General features: G+C 40.6%; 1 protein-coding gene across 5 annotated transcripts in view; it reads right to left on the bottom strand.

The window, feature by feature from the left end:
• Positions 1–1,461: 1,461 nt before the first annotated feature.
• CCDC62 (coiled-coil domain containing 62) overlaps positions 1,462–23,996 on the bottom strand; it is a 26,277-nt gene continuing 3,742 nt past the window's right edge. For 2 of the 5 annotated variants that reach the window (XM_042442028.1, XM_042442029.1), the window contains exons 4-13: positions 17,915–18,081; positions 16,660–16,761; positions 15,099–15,270; positions 14,443–14,544; positions 12,201–12,289; positions 10,931–11,031; positions 8,983–9,687; positions 5,526–5,703; positions 4,545–4,673; positions 1,462–3,559 (exon numbers count right to left, since the gene is read on the bottom strand). In XM_042442028.1, the coding sequence (XP_042297962.1) occupies positions 3,476–3,559; positions 4,545–4,673; positions 5,526–5,703; positions 8,983–9,687; positions 10,931–11,031; positions 12,201–12,289; positions 14,443–14,544; positions 15,099–15,270; positions 16,660–16,761; positions 17,915–18,081 (1,829 nt within the window). In that variant the 3' untranslated portion in view covers positions 1,462–3,475. Of the gene's footprint in view, positions 3,560–4,544; positions 4,674–5,525; positions 5,704–8,982; positions 9,688–10,930; positions 11,032–12,200; positions 12,290–14,442; positions 14,545–15,098; positions 15,271–16,659; positions 16,762–17,914; positions 18,106–18,452; positions 18,478–23,996 lie in introns of those variants that run through there. The other 3 variants (XM_042442031.1, XM_042442030.1, XM_042442032.1) reach the window with 3 other exon arrangements.

Raw genomic sequence — 23,996 nt, 5'->3', positions numbered from 1 at the left:
GTTTCTCTTGCCTTCCTTCTCGTCTTGTTTCTTAACTCTGTCATGAAAAAGGAGGCAGGGAGAACAGAAAGCCTACACACCCCAGCTGAAGGCAGGCCAAAATTAAATGGGAGCTTTGTTTCCCTTGAATAACAGATGAATACAAGGCAGCCGGCCCTACCCTCCTGCATACACTTCTCCCCCCCCCCCAAAAAGGGTGCCCCTGTTCTTAGCCAAAGGAAGCATCCAGGACACGCTGGGGACACTTTGGACAAGGGTTCCAACTCAAAACAAATGCCATGACCGCAAAAGGCTCACTACATCTGTACTCCCCACGTGCAAAGCTAAAGATTTGGCACACGGCTCCCACTTGTAAAGCCACCACTTAGGTGACACAGCCGGGACGCGGAGAGAGAAGTGTCACCCTGGCACCACAATGGCACAGGACTGGCATTGGCCATCACCAAAATCGCAGCCTAAGTTGCAGCAAAGATGAGTCTCCTAAATGACTGCCTTGTAATTCTTTCACTGGCTGCATCTGCACTGGAGAAATAGCCACTTTAACTGCCATGGCTCCATGCTACGAAATTCTGGGCACTGTAGCTTTAATTGTAAAGTGTTTAATTCTATTTTAAGGGAGGGAGGGTGGGAGGGTTGGGGGATATGATTTGTATAATTTTTAATGTTGTAAGCCACCCCAATTATTATTATTATTATTATTATTATTATTATTATTATTATTATTATGGCACCTGGCATCAAACTGCATTATTTCTCCAGTAAAGAAGCAGCCATGGTGACCTAGAGAAATGTGGTCGCCAAATGGCTAACCAACCACCAAGTCAGTGCTTCCCAAGCTATCTGATGTGAAGGACTTGCGACTGTCCTATATGCCGGGGCCCAAACCATGTTTGAGCCCATCGGCAACAACTGTTTCTTTCCTACCTGGAAACTCCCCAGGGATCACCTGCGAATGGTTTGTGGATGACCATTTCGAACATCAGTGGTATAGGTCACAGCACAAAGGCAGCATTTCATCCACCCTGCACCTGAGATAAACACTTTTGAAGAAGGCATATACGCACAAATTAATAAATTGAATCTGTGGTATCAAGGAATACACACAACCAATTAAAAAAGTCACATTTTATTAGCTCAACCATGATGCTCAACATATTTCCAAATGCAAGCAGATAAAAAAAGACATAGCTAAAAAGGAAGATACATTTTTAGGTTATGCTGTCGGCATAACCTGATAACCGTCTGCATGTTAAGGTCTTACCTCCATCAAAGTCAATAGCTAAGGCATAATCTAGTGGGCAAGTCCCCTTACACAAGCAGCACTGAAATGAACAGGATCTCTGCAAAGAATGCTTCTCCCGTTGATTTCTAGGGGAGTTGTCCCAAACAAATTCCTGGTGGATTACATTTAAAAACATTAATTGTCTACGTATTCAAGACAACAGCCCCATACATAATGCACAGTGTTTAGGGATTCTGGAAGCTGTAGTCCAAAAACTTGACTTTCCCAAGATATAATAAAGATACATATATTTCAGGAAGCAACATAAAAATCTGTCATCCCAACCAGGTGTTGTGTCCCACAGGAATTTTAAACGAACAGATCTGTAAGGCACTAGATTAGGGAAAGCTGAATTAGAACTGGGCCTGTCAAAAATACTTCACAAATAATGTAAGGGATGAATGGATCCAACACTGAATAAAAATGAATTATCGAGTTTCATAATGTAAATACAATTGTACAAAAAGAGAAAAGCCAAGAAAACGTATTTCTCGCTTCTGAAATCTCTCTGAATGAACAATCACATAAATAACCTTCTAAAAATACAGTAGCAGGTAATCTGAGCACAGATCTGCTATGAAATCATTTTAGTACAAGGCATGTGGGCATGTGTGTATATGTGTGTGATCATCCCCTGAGTTTAATACACTATATATTGATCTTCCATGTTCAAGAAAGTGTGCCCTTACAGCATGAGTGTTTTCTTTGCTCTTGCAGACAAAACACAGGGCAGCTGTTGTTCAAAGAACATAAAAAGAGACCAACTTTGATGAAGGAAAACATGTTGAAACTGCACACTGGAAGTCAGTTTCAGGTTTTGTTGTTTTATGACCCGTCTGTTTCTCTGCACATGGAAAAACACTGCCAGAGTTGTCTGGGGAAATTTTAAAAAAAGTATATTTACTTCACAGGATGAGCTGTTTCCCTCAAAGCCATCTTTGTGTCAGTGCCAGAAACATTTCCTTCCATTGCTCCACAAACAGCTGGCATTTCAGGAGTTTCCATGCAGATGAAGATATTTCACCTTGACCGCCGACAGCAGGATCATCAGGATTTGCAAGCCATGAGGCATGCCAGAGATGCCAAAGGCTCAGTGTCACATTTTTCGCATTTCTTTAACATTTTCCTAAACTCCTCTGCAACTATGCCTAAACGTTGGCAGAACATAATGGCTGGGCTTGTGGACTTATACTGTTTGGGTGCATATGACGGGTGCACGTCATGCACTGAAACCTCTTTCCTACTCCCAGATGCTGCCATGACATTTCAGTGTATGTGCATGGCACTGGCAGAGCCCAGGGAGTTCTGCAGGCCTTAACAGTCAGTGATCAGACTGGGATTTTGGGTTTTGGGAAACTGGATTCTATTTCCCACTGAGCCACGAAACTCACTGCGTGACCTGGGCCAGTCAGTCACTCTGATCAACCTCATAGGATTGTTGTGAGGATAAGGAGAGCCATGTATGCCACCTGGAGCTCACTGGGAGAACACTGGGATATAAACATAATAAATAAAAGCTCATGGGTGGAAACTAGATAGCCACCCCAACTCCATTCATTTGCCTGTTATATCTTCCTCACTTGCAAATACACTGAATTTGTTGGCCGTAACAAGATTATGGCCAAGATCTTGGTGTAAGAATACAAGTCTCGATAGCCTTACAGGAGATGGCAGAGACTGCACAATAACAAGTACACCACAACAGCTGGGGAGGAGGCACTGTGTGTAATTCTGTCTCCCCAAGGCACACAATACTGAGGGAAGGAGCAGCCTCAGCCTGAAGCATAAGGCTGCTCTTACCTCCCTCTGTGCTCAAGAATAGCTACAGTAGATCAAGCCCAGGGACACTCCTGTAGCTGATCAGTGTTGCTGTGCACCAGAACGGGGACCTTGTGGAAAGAGGTAGTGGATATCTACTTCTGCAAGGTCCAAAGAGTACAGGCATGACACCAGCTGCCAGTTATGCTGGCATATAGCACCAGGGATATCCCAGCCAATACGTTCAACATGTAAAAACTAATTGTGATACCGCTTTTGCATATGTTGTCTCAGACAAAATGTACTGTTTTCCAAATACACCTTGAGCACTACACATGTATGCATTAGTTCAAGTATTTGTACTCTTCACACTGGATCTCTGCTGGGCAAAGTAAACAAACACTGATGGAAAAGGCAACATGGCTCACATGGAGGTCATAAAGAATGAAGAGAAAGCTTTGTCTTGCTTTTCTCCTCTGGCAGTCTCACTTTGCAAAGGGAGTCAGTATATTCTGTGACCTGTCGAAGGACATAAAGAGAACTATAGACTTAAGAAATAACCACATACAAAATAATTACTCAGTTGCAAGGACTCAGCTAGTTATAAATAAGCTTATTCTAACTACTTGCAAACTGCAATTAGTATGCACATTTCCACATCAGTATCTGACATTCTTTCACATAACTAACACTCTGTAAAGGTCAGATAAAACTAGAGGTAGTGGAGCAGGAAAAAGACCACGGCCCCTTTCTTTCACCTGACTAGTACCAACTGCCATTTAGCATTTCACTTTCCAGAACTGAGTAGCCAGACCATCCAGGCATCCTGTTATGTATTTATGTAGCAGTATGAAAGAGCTAGTACCTGAATTTACTTTCTTCTCTCTATAATGTGTGGGTGTTTAAGCCATTATTGTAAACTGTCAGCAGTATATGAATTTAGTAGTAAATATGAAACAGCACGAGTTGGAAAGGTCATTATTATCCCATTCCACATACTGTATATAGAACAGAAGCCAAGACAACTTCACCAAAGAAATTCTAGTAAGACCACATATTTGCTGTTTTTCTTTTACAAAGGAACTTACACAAAGGGGAGTCAAGTGACACAGTTAATCTTTCAGCTACACACGATTCTTAATATTGCCTCCAAATTTCTAATCTTTTGCTTACATTTTGGCCCCATCTCTTCCACAACTAAAGACCAAGATTGCACTTATTTTAGTCCTATAGTAATGGTCAAGCTCAGCTCAAAACCAAACCTTGTTCAATCATCATTCTGCAACTGGAGGTATGACTATGGTTCTCCAGACATTGCTGGACCGCAAGTCTCATGATCCCTCACCTAGGCTGACTAGTGATGATGGGAACTGCAGTCCAATATCAACTGGAGGGCCACATGTTGGTCGCCAATTTTATTTTTAAAAACAGGAGAAATGGGATGTGTGTACTGGTCTAGCCTGTCTCCCACATTACCATAGCTATTTGGAAAAGTTGAACATACCTCATGTTGGCTGCTCTTAGGACTGCAGAAAGGGCTGGCTCCAAGCAGGTTGGTGAGCTCCAGATCTGCTACCATCTGTTGTGACTCTGCCAGCAATCTCTGGAGCTTACTGCTGGGTGAGCAGGAATCCTAGAAAGAATCAAAATAAAGCATGTTAGAGAAAAACTAAAAGGGTTTAGCATGTAAGTCAAGTACAGCTGCAGCAGAGTTAGCTGCAGCAGGGTTTGGAAATATTACCTTTTAGACTACAGCTCCCAGAATCTCCCTGCCAGCATGGGGAATGATCCTGCTGACTGGGGGATTCTGGAAATTAGATTCCAAAAGATAATTCTTTTGAACATTTGAGATTCTGATCGAAAAGCAGTTATATAAACTGACTGTACTTGACATGAGACAGACAGTTTTGAGACCAGGAGGAAGGTGGGCCCAAAGATTTGGGGCAGGAAATGAGAAGTTGGGGCCTAGATCAAGACTAAAAACTGGAGAATGTACACGTTTTGACGGCCAAATTCAGGACAAGCTGAAGATTCTTCTCATCCAGAAATGCTTTTAATTTTCAACCATGATTTTTAAGACTAGGACATGTTTTTAATTTTATTGTTTTCATTCTTGATCCTGTGTCACGCTTTAATTATAATCTTTAACGGTGAGCCACCATGACTTCCATTTTTAGAAGAAAGGCAAGAAATATATCCAGCACATACCTATATACATAATAAGGGTGATAAAAGAGAACACTGCACAGCTGCCAAGTGGTACAGCACCTTTTCCTTGCTCTCTGGACCCAGCAAAAAGGCTAGGCTGTGACAAAGGTCAGCAGCAACACTAAAGGAGACACTGGCCAGCTTTCTGCAGTGATGCCCCTGTGGAGTCCAACCCCTGGGACAAATGCCATTTATAGAAAGGGATGCTATTGAGCCAAGAACACCACAATGTCCAGAGCCAGCCCAGCAAAACAGTTTCAGAGCATCAAACTCTTACATGAGAGATGGTAGGATGGCCACATCCATTGGCTGCCTGGTCATCGGTTACATTCATAAGCTGCAAAGGGAACTCTGTGTTGAAGAATTTCTCGTGTCCGTCGGACTCACTTGTCTTTTGAGTTGATGTCAAGCAAGGAGCATCCAAATCCGAAAACTTCAGGCCCACATCGTGGTCACTGTTAATTTATTTAAAAAGAGATTTCCTGAAAAAGGCAATCCCTGTTGTATGCATGCATAAGGGTTTGCCTGCTTTACTATACTATAATGTCTACTATAATGGTGCAAATGTTAACATCCACAGTGGATGTATAATTCACAATTAGAATATAATTCTGTTCATTCTATGTTTGAACATCACACAATAGGTAACATAAAACTTAAAACTCAATTTTTGAGCCAGGGAAGGTTACTCTTTTGGACTATTACACCACAAGTCCCCCTGCCAAATTGACCACATTTTCAAGAGATTTTTTTTTAGCAACCTACAAACTACTGAATGTAAATGGGATTCGCTAGACAGTCTGCTACATCTATTTCAAAAAATTACTAAAATCTCATTAGAGACGGAAGCTCCAGCATGCTCAAAGAGTTGTTTGCAAGCCAACCTGGGGCTTTCCTAGAGGTTTCCACTTCTGTTTTGTTACTCCTTTGTTATTAACCACAAGGAAAGCTGGCTCAGCTACAAAGCTTTGTATGTTCTTCAAATTTAAGATGCTTAAAAAGTAACTGAAGAAGCAACTGTCAATGAATTGCCCGCAAGAATTCACGAGATATAAAGCAAGTAAAACAAAATAATTAGTTGGGCTAACCTATGCTGTTGTGGGAGTAGGCGAGCTCGCAAGGCACAATGCTATACCTGATATGGGATAAATTGCTAGTTACTGTATGTTATTTTATATCTTATGACTTTTAGCTTATACGCCATCGGCAGGTTTTATGTTGTTTTAATGACTTTGTAAAGTGCCGTGTAAAACTTACGGTGCTAAATAAATAAATAAATAAATAAATAAATAATATGCTTGATGAGGAGTCATGTGACATCTGGAAGCAGGCACATTCCTAAACTAGACAAATTAATAATATCTTTTTGCCTATTCTAAATTGTCTATCTTTTCAGATACAGCAACACAGCAAACACTTCTTCCTACTGAACTCACAAACAATAGAATAGTCTTACTGCCATTTTTTCTGTTACTATTGCTGTTTTTTTGGGACTCAATGACTGGCTATTGTTTTTGTCTGTCAGCCCTGTGGAGACTACAGTGCTGTTGGCTTGGCCCCAGGTATGCTACCATTCATTTTCTTGAACATATAATTGATTTTTAAAAAATGGAAATGTTACTTTTTGGACAACTCTCAGCCAGCATGTCCAGTGGCCATGTTGGCTTGAGTATTCTGAGAGTTGTAGAAGGAAAATAACATTTCCAAACTTTCAATATGTGGAACAGACTATAAATCAGAAAGGAAGAAAACAATCAGTTGCATATAAAGGTATGTGTGTGTGTTTAAATCAACCTAAAAGTATGTCTAAGACAGAAATTACTATTTTATTCTAGGATCCATTAGGCCTTGCTTAACATCCATGAGAAGAAAAGGAATTGTACTGGTACAACGAAAAGCTGTCACCACCAAAAAAGGCTCAAAACAGAGATTATCCCTTCAATGCTGTATCAGGAGGTGATGGCTCATAGCCCTTTCAGAGCTGAGTTCATGGGACTGCAGTTGTCACTGGTTACAAAAAGCCAACAAACCCCGAAAAGAGATGGGGGAGGTCTTGTATCATTACACAACTAGCCATCTTTCTCAGCAGTCTCAACACAGCACACACACGCACACAGCCACAAAGACAAACAGTGAATCAGAGCTATTTGGGCAAGAGGTGTTCAGTCTGGATGAAGTAAGCCCTTGCAAAAGGCCTCTGTCTTAAATCATGGTTTGAACTCAGTAGAGACCACTGTCTCTTGATGCTGCATCCATTTGTTCTGTTACAGCCTGTCCTCCACTGATGTAAAAAGCCAAGACAGTATTCTTTTCATGAAATCATACAATAGAAAAAAGTTATAGTTGTCACTATGGAATGTGAATAGTTCAATATGTCTGTGTGTGTCCATGCATGTGTTTATGGGTAGATGCGTATTCAGCTCCATCATATGAAACAACAGGCTCTACACAGCCTGATACCTTGAAGGGTTTCCCTCTGGGCTAGCATTACCAGTCAAAAGGCATTATGGAGTTCTTCTGTCTATTCTGCTGGCATCATGCAAAAATACAGACACCAGTAGTAACACTGGTTTGTTCCTAGCCAATCAGGATAACTGGCATTCATGTTCCTTTTGAAGGCTGGCATCAACTGCAGATATGGTTGTGCCAAAGGCCCATGGAGGACCACTTACGATGGGGCCCATGGACTTCATCATCACAACCTGCTGGTTCACCTGCATCTCGCACAAAGACAAAACAGTGGTGTGACGGGGGAAAAGAAGATGCCACTGTCTGCTGGTTCTTTGTCTGCCAAAGAAGTGAGGCAGACAAAGTATAATGAAAAAAGGATGAAAAGAGGTACAGGAGAAGGAGCAACAGCAACTGGTAACAATGGCAGAGGAAGGCAGACTCCGTGAAGGAGTACACTGAGGGTATCTTCTTCAGCAGGCCCTAAAATCTGAGGAGCTGGCACTGTTTCCCTTTGATAATTGCCTGAATCCAACAGGAGCCAGTCAGAGCAGAGCACACACCTGGCTCCTCACATCTGTGAACCACCTCCCTCATCTGTTCATTTGTAGAAAAGGGAAATTACAAACCTACAGAAAGTTACAGGTCTTTTATGGGCTTGAAAAGAAAGGAGAGACATTTATTTACAGAGTGTACTAAGCTAGACAGCTTATTTATGAATTCCAAGGTAAGCTAGACGAGACTGCTTCAGAACCACATTCCATTTGAAAGCAAAGAAGCTGTTTGACTAGACCTAGTTTGACTAGAGTTACAGATTCCCCAGCTCTGTTCCAAGGCCTGGTCACATACTAGGTTAAGTTCGAGCCTCATGCTGTGTGGCTACTGGCTTATCATACACTATGATAACACAGTGGGATCGCTTGAAAAAGGGTATCCCACAAATGTACAGCATGGTTTTTGATACTCTCCCAAATCTGATCCCACAGCTGTTTTCTCTGGCTAAAATCTAATAGTTTCTGATATAATTAATACAGTCTTTTGTCCTAAACAGTGGCATACCCAGCCAGGGAACCCTTTCCCTGGACATTTAACAAGATCTGCTTGTTTCTTCCATTTCTTTGCTCTGCACAAACTGCTAAAGAATATCTAGATTGAAAGTAAACAATGTTTTAAACAACTTGGTAATTAAAAGATAGTTGCTTGTTCTATGTTTATCGTTTAGGATTTGAGCATATATAGCTAACAACAGAACTGTTGTATTCGGTACATTTAACAAAATACTGAACCTTTTAGACTTGTCACTTCTAATCCCATGAGCAGCCAGAGGACAGCTGGAAAAAGCGCCTCCTCCTCCTTTTACAGGCCTGAAAATCTGCATCCATTTCATGTCACCTCCTGGCTGGTATGGTGCAGCTTTGCTTAAGAAGTTGCAGGAGCAGCAGCCCAATTCTAGTGATGTAACTGAACTGAGAGGCTTGTTGGGATTTTGACCACACTGAATGCCAGCTGTATCTGTCTCCATATCTTTACAATCCCCGTGGGACTTGTTGCAGAGCCTCCGCTTGCAGTTCTGGCAGTTTGCAAGCTCCACACATGAATTCAGTTCAAGGCAATGCTGATTTAGTAAAGATGTGTCGCAGTTTGGTTCTACGGCCTGAGACATCTCCTTGCCTTCTGGCTTCCATGGGCTCTCCGAATGGGCGGCAGGTCTCCGATCTGTCTCCCCAGCATTCAACAAGCTACTCTGTTTTGACGCTTCCTTAGCAGTTCTTTGCCCATGGAACAGCCCTTCCTGAAGCTGACCCAAGCTTGCTGGCTGTCTCTCCTCAAGTCCTGTTTGCTGTTTACTCTTAGCTTTGCATATCTGGCTGATATTTTTCGAACTAGAGCTGGGAACATACAGGAGCCCGGTATGCATCTTCTGACTGATTTCACTACAGACTGTGTCTCTGTCACTGCTAATCTTGAGATCGGACAAAACCATCTCTCTGCTATAAATGGCATAATAAGGAACTCCAATTATCAAGGCTGCTCTTAGCAACTTAAACCTAAAAATGACCCCAGCATCAATCATCTCCATCCAAGGATGTGTTACTCCCATTCTGGGCATCCATGATCTGCCTAATGCTTTGGGTAACATTACTTCATTTAAGGTCTATGGACTTTGCACACATTGTGCAATGCATCACTGACTTTGTCAATATTAGGATTATCATATCTATCACTGCTTTTATTTGCTGCCTGTGAAAGGACACATCAGCTGTGAGTACTGGTCGACAGACTAGAAGAAAGCTGATTTTTAGATTCCTAGAGGGACAAGCTACATTTGCTTCTCTGTCCCAGCATGTTTCTATGTAACATTTCCAATTTAATTAAATGGCAAGACTTCCTCTGTTACCAACGTCACACTAAAACAAATAGAGAAGGAATATATCCCCCTATTGCTGAATAGATGTTATTAAACACTGAACCTAAGGAAGAATTCCCTGTTACTTTGCTTGTTAGTACTGACAAACATATTATTTTACTGTCCCTGTAAGAACTGCATGCCATGACACAGCTTTAAAAACTAGTGACTCTCAATACAGGCAGGTCCAGGTGCTTCATTTTTAGGGGAACAGAACCACAGTTGCTTTAGCTATGGTCCCTTTCCTAGAGCACATGAAAGTGCTCCTGTTTGTTAGTTTGGCTGATGAGCCATCTGAGGCTGTCAATCTATATAGCTGGTTTGCTTTTTCAGTACAAGGATGGTCTGAAAGAAATGCTCTCCTACTTGTGTGGTGAAGTGATACAGCAGGAGCATTGTTGCAGCATAGTCATTTGTTTTGTAGATATATGCCCCAACAAGTAGAGTGGAGGAAGACCGCTCAGCAAACAGCTTTCCCACACCGCTAAATCATAGCAGGTATCATGCATTTCTATACTTCTCGTTCAGCCTTCTAGAGGTCTTATAAGAATGAGTGTCGCTATATTTGTGTTTACTTTTCAAACATGCTATACGCGGAGCTGGAAGAATCCTGTGCACCTGTTTAGCAAAGCTCCTAGTAATCTGATGCGGCTGCCTACAGACCGGACTTACATGCTTAGCCTTTCCACAGCTGTGTTCAAAGCTGAGCCCTCAACATTCAAAGATGGTTAGGATTGTGAAAGATTCTTCCAGCTCTGGCTGTGTGCCAAGTGTAAGCCCCCCTTTAAAAGACAACCTTCTTCAAGAAAGCCATCTGCTACTCTTACCTCGTCTCCTGTACCTCTGGCTTAGGCTTCTGCTTTATTTCCTGGGAACTCTCCATGCTGAAATGCAGAAACTGCAGATCTCGTTGCTGCTTCACATAGATCTGAAGGCACAATGACAAAATAACTAGGAAATCTCAGAAACCCAAGAACGTATTGTTTTGATACATTATTTTTAATCATTTTGTCTGTTCATAGCCAAACTAGTTTACAAGAATAAAAATGACACGCTTAAAACACAAACAATGGTTATTGTTTTAAAAAGAAAACAGTTTAAAACGATTTCAGGGAACTGTATCTGGACACACGCACACAATTTCCCCTCTGTTTGGTACAGGTTCTCACAGCAGTACTAAATACCTGTGTAATCCTATGGAAAATAGCATCCCAATGTTTTCAGGAAAACTAATTCTATTTGTTTTCCTAGACAATGTAAGACCAGTAGAAAAGGGGGAGAATCTTCTTCGTATATCTCTAACATAAGAATGTGTATAATGTTATACAACATTTTCTTTATTTTATTACGTTTGTATCACATCCTTCCTCAACATTGTTTCGAGTGGTGTTCATATCAACTCCACTACTCTGTATTTTCATCTTTACTGCTGAACGGTCACTGCATGGTAAGAATCCTGAAGTACAAACTAGAAGGCCCAGAGATCTAAATATGTCTCACTGGTAGGAGCTTCTTCACCCTTAGGCTGTATGCTGCATTGCAGAAAGAACCCAGTTTAATATCATTTTAACTGCCATGGATTAATGCTATAGAATTCTGGGATCTGACATTTTGTGCTATATTTAGCCTCTTCTGTCAGACAGCTCTGGTGCCACAACAAACTACAGTTCCCAGGATTTCATAGCATTCGAGCCTTGGCAGTTAAAGTAGTGTCAAACTGGATTATTTCTGCAGCCTTAGTCTAGCTCCTACACATTGCTATTTCTCTGTCTGATCTTCATCAAAATTCCTAATGATCCCAACTAAAACATTGTGGACATCCTCCTGTGCGCTTAGATAAAGAATGCTTTGCAGAATTTTATTGCAGATGTTCAAGGGCACTCTTCCTCTGACTTTGTTCCAGGCCTGAGCTGATGTACCAAAAACAGGCTCTTCAAATAAATCAAATATTATTAATTGTGACAACCAATTCGGTTCACCTTTGCTTCTGTTCTGTTGCACGTTGCAACTTAAAAGGTCAAAACAAATGTAAATCCCCACCCACCATCTGTCCCTACTACACACACATACACACCAAAAAAACAAAAGGAGTTAAACCTGTCGCAGATTGCTCAGTTCTGTGTCTGTCCGTCGTTGTTTAGATTTGGCAGACTGAAGAAGTTGGTCTCTTCTGTTTGCTCTCTCAGCTGATGGGAAATGCAGGGTGGGGTTCAGTTATTTTCCAGAACAAAAAAACAAAATGGAGAAAAAGCAAATAAAGAATAGCTGTAAAGAGGCTAAACATGAGCAGTTGAATATCTGCCCATAATAGAGGCCCGATTAGAGCCAACACCAGCATCATTCCAGCACCGATTAAAAACAGGGTCTTTTTATTAAAGCCTTTAGGGCCTAATTCATTTTATCCAAATGCACACGTCTTATGGTTTTAAATAGCTTTAAACTGTTTTTACTTTTTAAGCTGTATTGTTTTAACTTGTCACGTTGCTAAATATGGTTTTGATTTGCTTTCCTGTTCTATATTGGTTAAATTGGTTAACCGGATTTTATGACTGCCATCCTGAGGTCATATAATATAGGTCAGGATATAAATATTTAAATACATACATAGAAATATGCAGTAACCACTCCATAACCAGCCATTTATCAGATGACCTTTCCTCAGCCTCCATAAACAGGGACCTAGATACTTTTACTAATTATATTTTGATACTATGCTTAATGTTTCCATCTAACCTTGGTATGTTTATTTAGCTTTATGAATGGCAGCTAGGTTGCTTGGATGGCCAAAGTTATCACCCTTTTGGAGCAAACACAATTCATTAATGAATGGATAAACTTTTTGCAGCTTTTCCTGAGATGAGCAGGCTCAGAGTTTTAAATGTTGGTGTTTCTTTTTAAAAGACATATTTAGTAATTTTAGTCATGGGTGTGTTCAGTATAATAAAGCTTTGATGGGGCGCAAAGGCAAGTATGTACAACATGCTGCCTGCCATCAAGGCACCTTGGTATAGTCTGAGGACTGATATTCATCCATGAGCTTCCCAGTTCTTAAAAACAGACGTTTCTAGCCCTCTAGCACCAGAACTGAGTTTGTACAAGTAGCATAAAAATGTGCCAGAAATTCAAAAATGCAGATAGACAAGTATTGTATTATCCAACTGCCAGAATATCAGTACATTAACATCGGTTTGAGAGATTAGTCAAAGCTCTTTCCAGAAGATAAGGCAACCTGAGGGACAACAGGAGACACAAGTCTGTGAGTCTTGAATGAAATTTGGCCCTCTGAAGGATCATTTGGCCCCAGCCCCCAAGGGCACAAACCTGAGCAAAAGAGGCACTTTAGGGGGTATGAACCAGCACCTTGGCTTTCTACATCAACACCACTGTTAAAGGGCCCTACAAGACGGCTAGCTGCTGCTAAGGTTTAGTATATGGGGTGAACAAATGTCGACTTGCCTTTCACTATACACCTGCCTCCACCTTCAGAGAGAAGGATCAGCATCAGAGAGAGAGAGAGAAATGTCAGGGTCTTCTAAAGCAACTTTTTTCTCAGGTCCATGCACAGTTTTTGGGAGTGAACCCCTACTCTCTTTACTAGTTTATGAGAAGGATGGGAGTGCATCCTCATAGTGCTAAGCCTCAAGCACTCGGGAATCAGGAAGGGTCCCAAAACTCTCCAAGAAGAGCCTCTGTCATTCTCTCATGCTTCTGAGATCAGCCTATTCTCATGCTTTTCTAGGCACAGAACAAGGCAAGGGCCTTTCTTAATACTCTGTTTTCAACAGTAGAAAACATGTATTCTCCAGTAATGAGGTGGCAAGAGAGTATGTAGATCCTTCTATCAGGGATGTAGCCAGGATTTTGGGAAGGGGGGGGGGGGCCAGACTAAGGGCCCCCATTATAAGGGGGCTTGGGGGCGGCGGTGCGGCAGCACACACCTTTCTTTTTATCTAAGGGAAGGGGGGGGGGTCCGGACCCCAAGAACCCCCTCCCCTTGGCTACATCCCTGCTTCTATGGTATACATGTACCAGCTGTACTTATGAAAACTGTAATACACAGATCAGTGGCATCCCCTTGGTTTGTAATAAGACTTCAGACAGGGTCTCTGAGACTGGAACATACTAACCCTATCTGATGCAGGAATAAAGAGACTGACTCTCCCCAGTACAGAAACAAAGCAACTCGTCCTGAATGCTAGTTATTTTGACCAAATTTCTAAGATGTTTCCAGTAGCTGATACTTAAAACACAATCACAGGCCGAAGATCCAGAACTATACTTGCTAAATCAAAGATAGATTTTAGAAATGTGACCCAAATGTCCATTTCTATCCACTCACCACTAAGCAGTAATTCATTGTTCAGAAAACCATTTTCTTGCTTGAGGCGTATGATTTCCTCCCTCTTTTCATTACTTTCTTTTGTTTTTTCACTGAGATCACCTTTAAAGCAATAATAAATAAATACATACATACATACATACATATATACATTTCCCGCTTCTCAAGGCAGGGTACAACATGTTAAAATCCAAAACACTGTTAAAAAAGAAACCAACAATTAAAATACAATATTATAAAACCATTAAAATACATTCTCATAATACATTCTTTAAAATATACTACGGTACTTAAAAAGTCATGAATTTCCTTTCCAAAAAGGAAGGCATTTTTTTAAAAATTCCAAGTTGTTTCACACTTTCTTCAGCCTTTGAAAAAGGAGTCCATGTTGAATTTTGGATCATGTGTACATTTATATACCTTTCAATCAAATGCATAGATACATTTAATTGATGGACAGCTCAAAATGTCAGACTGCAGAAAACGTAAATGAGAAACACTATCCTTCCCAAACCTAAATTCAAGTTATAGACACTGAATTCAAAGCACTGTTGTTGTTGTTGTGTGTCTTCATTTCCAACTTACAATGACTCCAAGGTACACCTATCATGGGATTTTCTGGGGCTGAGTCTGTGACTCGCCCAAGGCCTACTTACTTTTTAATCTGTTTGTTTCCAACGTAAGTTGCTTCACTCTAACTATAAAATCCTGTTTCTCCTTGTTGACGTTTGCTTCTTCCATCCTTGCTGCTCGCAAAGCATTTTCCAACTTTTTAAATTTACACATAAATTCAGAAATGTGATTGCTTGCCTCAAGTATATCATTATCCTAACCAAAAACAAAACAAAACAAAACAGTTATATCCATTTCCCGCCTCGTATTCTTTCACTAGTGTTTTTTCTTTTCTTTTGTTTGCTGAATTCTGAAAGCAAGCCCCAACAAATCACAAGCTTGGCAGTGTTCTTTTGACTAGAGGAATTAATTCACAGTTTTTATTTATATGATATGAAATCACAATTTTTATTTGTAGCCCATGTCTTGATCAGAGTCCCTAAAATGGATCACAACTTTAACAAAATAGAACAGTACCAGTAAAAAGCTCAGTGCTTTAAAAATCAAAATCATGAAAGAAATGGAACCACAAGGAATGATATTAGAGGAGGAAAAACAGAAAAAGATAATTGTACAAATCTGGACTTAAAAATAAAGGACGGGGGGGGGGGGTGTCTCCCAAACAAGCATATGCCTGTTTAATCAGATTAAAATGACATCTCTTAAGCATGCACAGAGGTGCAGCCATAGACAGGAGAATACTAAGATGATCCAGCAGCAATTGGCCATGTGAGATTCTGTGAGTTATGGTCCAAATAATAACCTTTCCAAATTCTGCAGCTGTGTTATGAAAGTTTAACCTGCCTCCCTTTTCCCCTCTTCTGGTTGTCTCACAGCAATGTGTGATCACATACTGTATGTGGGAGACATTGTCAAAAGTGTAGGAGCTGTCCACAGCCTGTAATCTGTAACAGCTTTGAACGGGTTGCATTACTACAAGTGGAACAGTATAGTATTCTTATAGAAGCTAAACTCTTGAACCTGTGCCTAAGTATTCCAGAGATAAACTAGTTTACACACTGCTAGCTAGGAAATTAATTGCCCATCCCCCATTCCCAAAATATAGCAGAAAAGAGAGGTTTCTTCTTTGTTTAGCTATTCTGGCAGATTCTGAAAAAGAGAGAGAGAGAGAAAGAAAGAAAGAAAGAAAGAAAGAAAGAAAGAAAGAGACAGATGCTTAAAACCCCCAGCTGTCTTGCTCAGTCACAATCTTGGCTCTAGTCCAGTGTGAAAAGGGCCTGTGCGACTTGGAAACATTGGACCCAGGGCCTGTTCATTGCCCTAGGGAACTCTATAACAAATTGAACAGTGTGATCACATTTCTTTGCTGTAAACCATAACCTCTGCCTATTAACCACCGTTACTTTATAAAATCTTTCTTTTTTTTTTTTACTAGAAGTAACACCTTTTTTACTAGAAGTAACACCTTGCTAGGAGAGAAAAATAAAAAATGATTTTGTATGGAGATCAGCAGGTGGTTAGGTTTCAGCATCTCATTCCCTGCCTCCCATTTTATGAGGAATCTACTGAATCCAGTTTGGGCTCTGCAGTTATCACATTTAAAGTCACCTAAGATGGGCACGTTGAAGAAACAGGGGAAATTACCTTTAGCTTTAGCACTGTAAGCAGCTCCTGTTCTCTGGCTTGCAGCTGCCCTACTTTACTAGAGAGTTCCATCACTAAAGAATTGAGGGCTTGGTTTTTGTCCTAAAGAAAAAGAAAAGAAAAAGGATCAACCAGAGTTAAATCCCTGTGTGTTTTTCCTTTGCTGCCCTCTTATGGGCCATGCACACAACGCCACTCTGTAATTCATATCTTTCCTCAGCCTGAGCATTACATGAGAGGACATGATAACTGACCACCTGCTTCATGTCAAACTCACAATGCATTATGAGCAGAGCATTTTGGCTTGTAGCACTCCCAATGTTCACTATGAACTGGCTGTGTCCTCTCTTACACTCTTTCAGCATTGCTCATATTAATGTGCTGTAATGGACATTTTATCTCTGCATCGCACAGGAAAAAAGCTTAGCACATAAAACAAAATATTATATCAGAGATCCATGATAGTATCTCCTGATGCTATTTTCTTTGGCTAAAAGCAGCTGTAGGGTTCCTAGATACGGATCAGGGTCATGGCACTGGGAGGAGGGGGAGTTAGCCTATGCCTCAACAGAAATTTGCTCCTAGCCCAAAACTGCTTTTAATTGCAGAAGTCAGCGAACAAAGCATTTAAAAGGCAGACAATTACCATCAGGGAAAGTCTCAGGTGGATAGGGTTTTTTTAATGGTCCTTGCACCATTACAGACCTTGTTTACCCTCCCTTACATATCCAAACACATGTATATTATCTACATCCATGCAGCCACACAGAGAGTAGCTGCTTTTAATAAAATAAAAAGACATTGCACTGTCTAATAGTGGATCTTCCATGTCAGGTCAAATCAGCGCCAGCATTAGAGTTGGAGACTTCTGAGATCTGCAACATGGCAGAGGAAACGCTGGCCATTCTTGGACCTTTCTTATCCTTCTGCAGCAGCTGCTGCCATTTGCTAACCTACTATTTTCAAGTAAATGGAGCAAAGGGAGAAGAAGCAATAATTTCCACAAAGTTTATCTTCTCCCTATGGAAGAAGATTAAGCGCAGAAGGAGATGCAAGTGAACTGTCAGGAGCAACAAAGGTGAGGAACTGGGTACAGTACTTTATGGAAGAGGGGATGTTCCCACCAAGAGCATCTCATCTCCCAAAAAATCTGGAATTGGCACTTGGCCTAGTTTGCCCCTTAGTCAGTTGCCCTCAGAGATAAAGTTCAGGCCCATACAAGGTATTATGGATTAAACCAGAAATTGAGGTCTACCTCAAGGGCCTGGCAGTGAAGCGATGTGTCAGATGCTTTTTTAGACAAGTCCTGGAGCTTTTGCTGGGTGTTCTCAAGGGTCATCTTGCGATCATTCTGCTGAGATTCAAGGAGTTTTAATCTTCTGGTTAGGGTTGTTATCATTTCATTTCTCTTGTGCAGCTCATCTGAAGGAAGATGTCAGGAATTATCTGTGGGAAAGCAGCACTTAAGACACCAATGCACACACAAAGCTATGCAAAAGGTAAACACCAGTGTAAAATTTAACCACCACACTAAGTAGAATTTTAAACATTTTTTAATGGCAGATGCCTTAATTCCAGAAAAAAATACAAAACCAGGAGTGATTCTAAAGCAATAGTCTGAATCATTTTACCTGCTGTATTTCCTCCCTCTTAAAATGCAGTTTGGGGTTCATAAGGAGTCCTCAATAAATTGCTGTTTTCTACATTAATTCAGATCCTATTTTGTTAAAATCTAATACATAACCTCCTTCTGAAAAAGTGTGAGATAACTCCTTTTATATGATACTGGTTACCTTAGAAAATTCTGCTTGTTCCTTTTTATTGTTACAGAATGACTCTTGAAAGGTTCTACACATTTCCTGTCATGCACAACATTCTAGCATTTCCATGGTGCAACAGTTCAGATGAAATCTCCATTCTGTTGTCAGCCAGCATCCATGGGAATGAGCATACAGATCCTCTCTGCCTCATCCTGATGGCTTGTATAATGTCTAAAGTCTCAACAGTTTGGGGATACAGATAGATACAGAGGTGTAAATTTCTGATACAGTGAAGAAAGCTGACAGGAAGAAAATCAACACATTTGAAATATGGTAGAGAGTTCTACGGATACCAAGGGCTGCCCAAATGACCAATAAAAGGGATCCTAGAGGAAATCAAACCTGAACTCTCCCTAGAATCCAGGATGATTAAACTGAGGCTGTTTAATCTGGATACTTTGGACAAATCTGGAGAAGACATGATTCACCAAAAAAGACAATGGCCTGTTACAGACAGCCAAAATAAAGCTGCTTCGAGTCACTTTGGAGGTATGGTATTTCAATGATGCATGAATCCTAAGAGTCTGGAAGCTTCACCAAAGCTGCACTCCAGTCCTTAGGACTGTAGCGTGGCTTTGGTGCGGCCTTTGGACTCTTAAGACGCATGTATCATTGAAATACCATACCTCCAAAGTGACTCGAAGCAGCTTTATTTTGGCTGTCTGTAACAGGCCATAGAAAACAACAGAGAAAAAGGTTTCCTTCACAGAAGGTGCTGTTTTCTGCTCAAAACAACCATGTGGACATTTTCCGCAGGATAAGTCCCAAAGCGCGAAGGTTCTCCTCAGGCCAAAACTCTTCTTATCAGTTTCTCTGAAACCCTTACTACGTATTCTTGTCTTTTTTGGTGAATCATGTCTTCTCCAGATTTGTCCAAAGTATCCAGATTAAACAGCCTCAGTTAATCATCCTGGATTCGGAGAGAGTTCAGGTTTGATTTCTAGGATCCCTTTTATTGGTCATTTGGGCAGCCCTTGGTATCCGTAGAACTCTCTACCATATTTCAAATGTGTTGATTTTCTTCCTGTCAGCTTTCTTCACTGTATCAGAAATTTCACCCTCTGTATCTATCTGTCTCCCCAAACTGTTGAGACTTTAGACATTATACAAGCCATCAGGATGAGGCAGAGAGGATCTGTATGCTCATTCCATGGATGCTGGCTGACAACCAGAATGGAGATTTCATCTGAATGTTGCACCATGGAAATGCTAGAATGTTGTGCATGACAGGAAATGTGTAGAACTTCAAGAGTCATTCTGTAACAATAAAAAGGAACAAGAGAGAATTTTTCAAGTAACCAGTATCATATAAAAGGAGTTACAGTATCTCACCACTTTTCAGAAGGAGGTTATGTATTAGATTTTAACAAAATAGGATCTGAATTAATGTAGAAAACAGCAATTTATGAGAACTCCTTATGAACCCCAAACTGCATTTAAGAGGGGGAAATACAGCAGGTAAAATGATTCAGACATTGCTTTAGAATCACTCCTGGTTTTGTATTTTTTTCTGGAATTAGGCATCTGCCATTAAAAATGTTTAAAATCTACTTAGTGTGGGTTAAATTTTACACTGGTGTTTTACCTTTTGCATAGCTTGTGTGTGTGCATTGGTGTCTTAAGTGCTGCTTTCCCACAGATAATTCCTGACATCTTCCTTCAGATGAGCTGCACAAGAGAAATGAAATGAACAACCCTAACCAGAAGATTAAAACTCCTGAATCTCAGCAAATGACCGCAAGATGACCCTTGAGAACACCCAGCAAAAGCTCAGGACTTGTCTAAAAAGCAGTCTGACACATCGCTTCACTGCCAGGCCCTTGAGGTAGGCCTCAATTTCTGGTTTAATCCATAATACTTGTTTGGGCTGAACTTTATCTCTGAGGGCAACTGACTAAGGGGCAAAAAGGCCAAATGCCAATTCCAGATTTTTGGGAGATGAGATGCTCTTGGTGGGAACATCCCCTCTTCCGTAAAGTACCCAGTTCCTCACTTTGTTGCTCCTGACAGTTCACTTGCATCTCCTCTGCGCTTAATCTTCTTCCATAGGGAGAAGATAAACTTTGGGAATTATTGCTTCTTCTCCCTTGCTCCATTTACTTGAAATGTAGGTTGCAAATGGCAGCAGCTGCTGCAGAAGGATAGAAAGGTCCAAGAATGGCCAGCGTTTCCTCTGCCATGTTGCAGATCTCAGAAGTCTCAACTCAATGCTGGCGCTGATTTGACCTGACAGGAAGATCCACTATTAGACAGTGCAATGTCTTTTATTTTATAAAAGCGCACCTCTGTGTGGCTGCATGGATGGAGATAATAGACTGTGTTGGAGATGTAAGGAGGGTAAACAAGGTCTGTAAGGTGCAAGGACCATTAAAAAAAAACCTATCCACTGGACTTTCCTGATGGTAATGTCTGCCTTTAAAATGCTTTGTTGCTGACTTCTGCAATTAAGCAAGTTTTGGGCTAGGAGCAATTTCTGTTGAGGCATAGGCTAACTCCCCCTCCTCCCAGTGCCATGACCCTGATCCGTATCTAGGAACCCTACCGTGCTTTTAGCCAAAGAAAATAGCATCAGGAGATACTATCATGGATCTCTGATATAATATTTGTGTTTATGTGCTAAGCTTTTTTCTGTGCGATGCAGAGATAAAATGTCCATTACAGCCACATTAATATGGCAATGCTGAGAAGAGTGTAGAGAGGACCAGCCAGTTCATAGTGAACATTGGGAGTGCTACAAGCCAAAATGCTCTGCTCATAATGCATTGTGAGTTTGACATGAAGCAGGTGGTCAGTTATCATGTCCTCTCATGTAATGCTCAGGCTGAGGAAAGATTGAATTACAGAGTGGCGTTGTTTGCATGGCCCATAGAGGGCAGCAAGGAAAAACACACAGGGATTTAACTCTGGTTGATCCTTTTCTTTTTTTTCTTTAGGACAAAAACCAAGCCCTCTCTTGTGATGGAACCCTCTAGTAAAGTAGGGCAGCTGCAAGCCAGAGAACAGGAGCTGCTTACAGTCTAAAGCTAAAGGTAATTTCCCCTGTTTCTTCAACGTGCCCATTTAGGTGACTTAAATGTGATAACTGCAGAGCCCAAACTGGATTCAGTAGATTCTCAAAAATGGGAGGCAGGGAATGAGTGCTGAAACCTAACCACCTGCTGATCTCCATACAAAATCATTTTTTATTTTTCTCTCCTAGCAAGGTGTATTCTAGTAAAAAAGGTGTTACTCTAGTAAAAAAAAAAAGAAAGTTTTATAAAGTAACGGTGGTTAATAGGCAGAGGTTATGGTTTACAGCAAAGAAATGTGATCACACTGTTCAATTTGTATAGAGTTCCCTAGGGCAAGATGAACAGGCCCTGGGTCCAATGTTTCCAAGTCGCACAGGCCCTTTTCACACTGACTAGAGCCAAGATTGTGATGAGCAAGACAGCTGGGGGTTTTAAGCATCTGTCTCTTTCTTCTTCTTTCTTTCTTTCTCTCTCTCTCTCTTTTTTCAGATCTGCCAGAATAGCTAAACAAGAAGAGAAAACCTCTTTTTCTGCTATATTTTGGGAATGGGGGATGGGCAATTAATTTCCTAGCTAGCAGTGTGTAAACTAGTTTATCTGGAATACTTAGGCACAGGTTCAAGAGTTTAGCTTCTATAAGAATACTATACTGGTCCACTTGTAGTAATGCAACCGTTCAAAGCTGTTACACGATTACAGGCTGTGGACAGCTCCTACACTTTTGACAATGTCTCCCACAATGTGATCACACATTGCTGTGAGAGAACCAGAAGAGGGGAAAGGGAGGCAGGTTAAACTTTCATAACACAGCTGCAGAATTGGAATGTATTATTTGGACCATAACTACAGAATCTCACATGGCCAATTGTGCTGGATCATCTTAGTATTCTCCTGTCTATGGCTGCCCTCTGTGCATGCTTAAGAGATGTCATTTTATCTGATTAAACGGCATATGCTTGTTTGGGAGACCCCCCCCCCCGTACTTTTTTTACAGTCCAGATTTGTACAATTATCTTTTCTGTTTTTCCTCCTCTAAATCATTCCTTGTGTCCCATTTCTTTCATGATTTTGATTTTAAGCACCGAGCTTTTTACTGGTACTGTTCTATTTGTTAAAGTTTGATCCATTTAGGGACTCTGATCAAGACATGGGCTACAAATAAAATGTGATTTCATATCATATAAATAAAAACTGTGAATTAATTCCTCTAGCCACAGAACACTGCCAAGCTTATGATTTGTTGGGGCTTGCTTTCAGAATTCAGCAAACAAAAGAAAAGAAAAAACACTAGTGAAAGAATACGAGGCGGGAATGGATATAACTGTTTGTTTTGTTTGTTTTTGGTTAGGATAATGATATACTTGAGGCAAGCAATCACATTTCTGAATTTATGTGTAAATTTAAAAAGTTGGAAATGCTTTGCGAGCAGCAAGGATGGGAAAGCAAGAAGCAAACATCAACAAGAGAAACAGGATTTTATAGTTAGAGTGAAGCAACTTACGTTGGAAACAAACAGATTAAAAGTAATAGGCCTTGGGCGAGTCACAGACTCAGCCCCAGAAAATCCCATGATAGGTGTACTTGGAGTCATTGTAAGTTGGAAATGAAGACACACAACAACAACAACAGTGCTTTGATTCAGTGTCTATAACTTGATTAGGTTTGGGAAGGATTGTGTTTCTCATTTACGTTTTCTGAGTCTGACATTTTGAGCTGTCCATCAATTAAATGTATCTATGCATTTGATGATGAAAGGTATATAAATGTACACATATCCAAAATTCAACATGGACTCTTTTTCAAAGGCTGAAGAAGTGTGAAAAACTTGGAATTAAAAAAAAATGCCTTCCTTTTTGGAAAGGAAATTCATGACTTTTTAAGTACCGTACGATATTTTAAAGAATGTATTATGAGAATGTATTTTAATGGTTTATAATATTGTATTTTAATTGTTGGTTTCTTTTTAACAGTGTTTGGATTTAACATGTTGTACCCTGCCCTTGAGAGAGGGAAGTGGAATGTATAATATGTAGTATGTATTATTTAATTATTGCTTTAAAGGTGATCTCAGTGAAAAAACAAAAGAAAGTAATGAAAAGAGGGAGGAGGAACTATACGCCAGCAGAGAAAATGGTTTTCTGAACAATGAATTACTGTTAGTGGTGGAGTGGATAGAAATGGACATTTGGGTCACATTTCTAAAATCTCTTTGATTTAGCAAGTATAGTTCTGGATTCTGCCTGTGATTGTGTTTTAGTATCAGCTACTGGAAACATCTTAGAAATTGGTCAAAATAACTAGCTTCAGACGAGTTGCTTTGTTTCTGTATGGGGAGGTCAGTCTCTTTATTCCTGCATCAGATAGGGTTAGTATGTTCCAGTCTCAGAAGACCCTGTGAAGTCTTATTACAAACCAAGGGGATGCCACTGATCTGTGTATTACAGTTTTCATAAGTACAGCTGGTACATGTATACCATAGAAGCAGGGATGTAGCCAAGGGGAGGGG

The sequence above is a fragment of the Sceloporus undulatus genome, chromosome 10 (assembly GCF_019175285.1).
Source record: "Sceloporus undulatus isolate JIND9_A2432 ecotype Alabama chromosome 10, SceUnd_v1.1, whole genome shotgun sequence".
NCBI classification, from domain to species: domain Eukaryota; kingdom Metazoa; phylum Chordata; class Lepidosauria; order Squamata; family Phrynosomatidae; genus Sceloporus; species Sceloporus undulatus.
The sequence above is the reverse complement of the archived record's forward strand: the minus strand, read 5'-3'. Positions and strand labels throughout refer to the sequence as shown.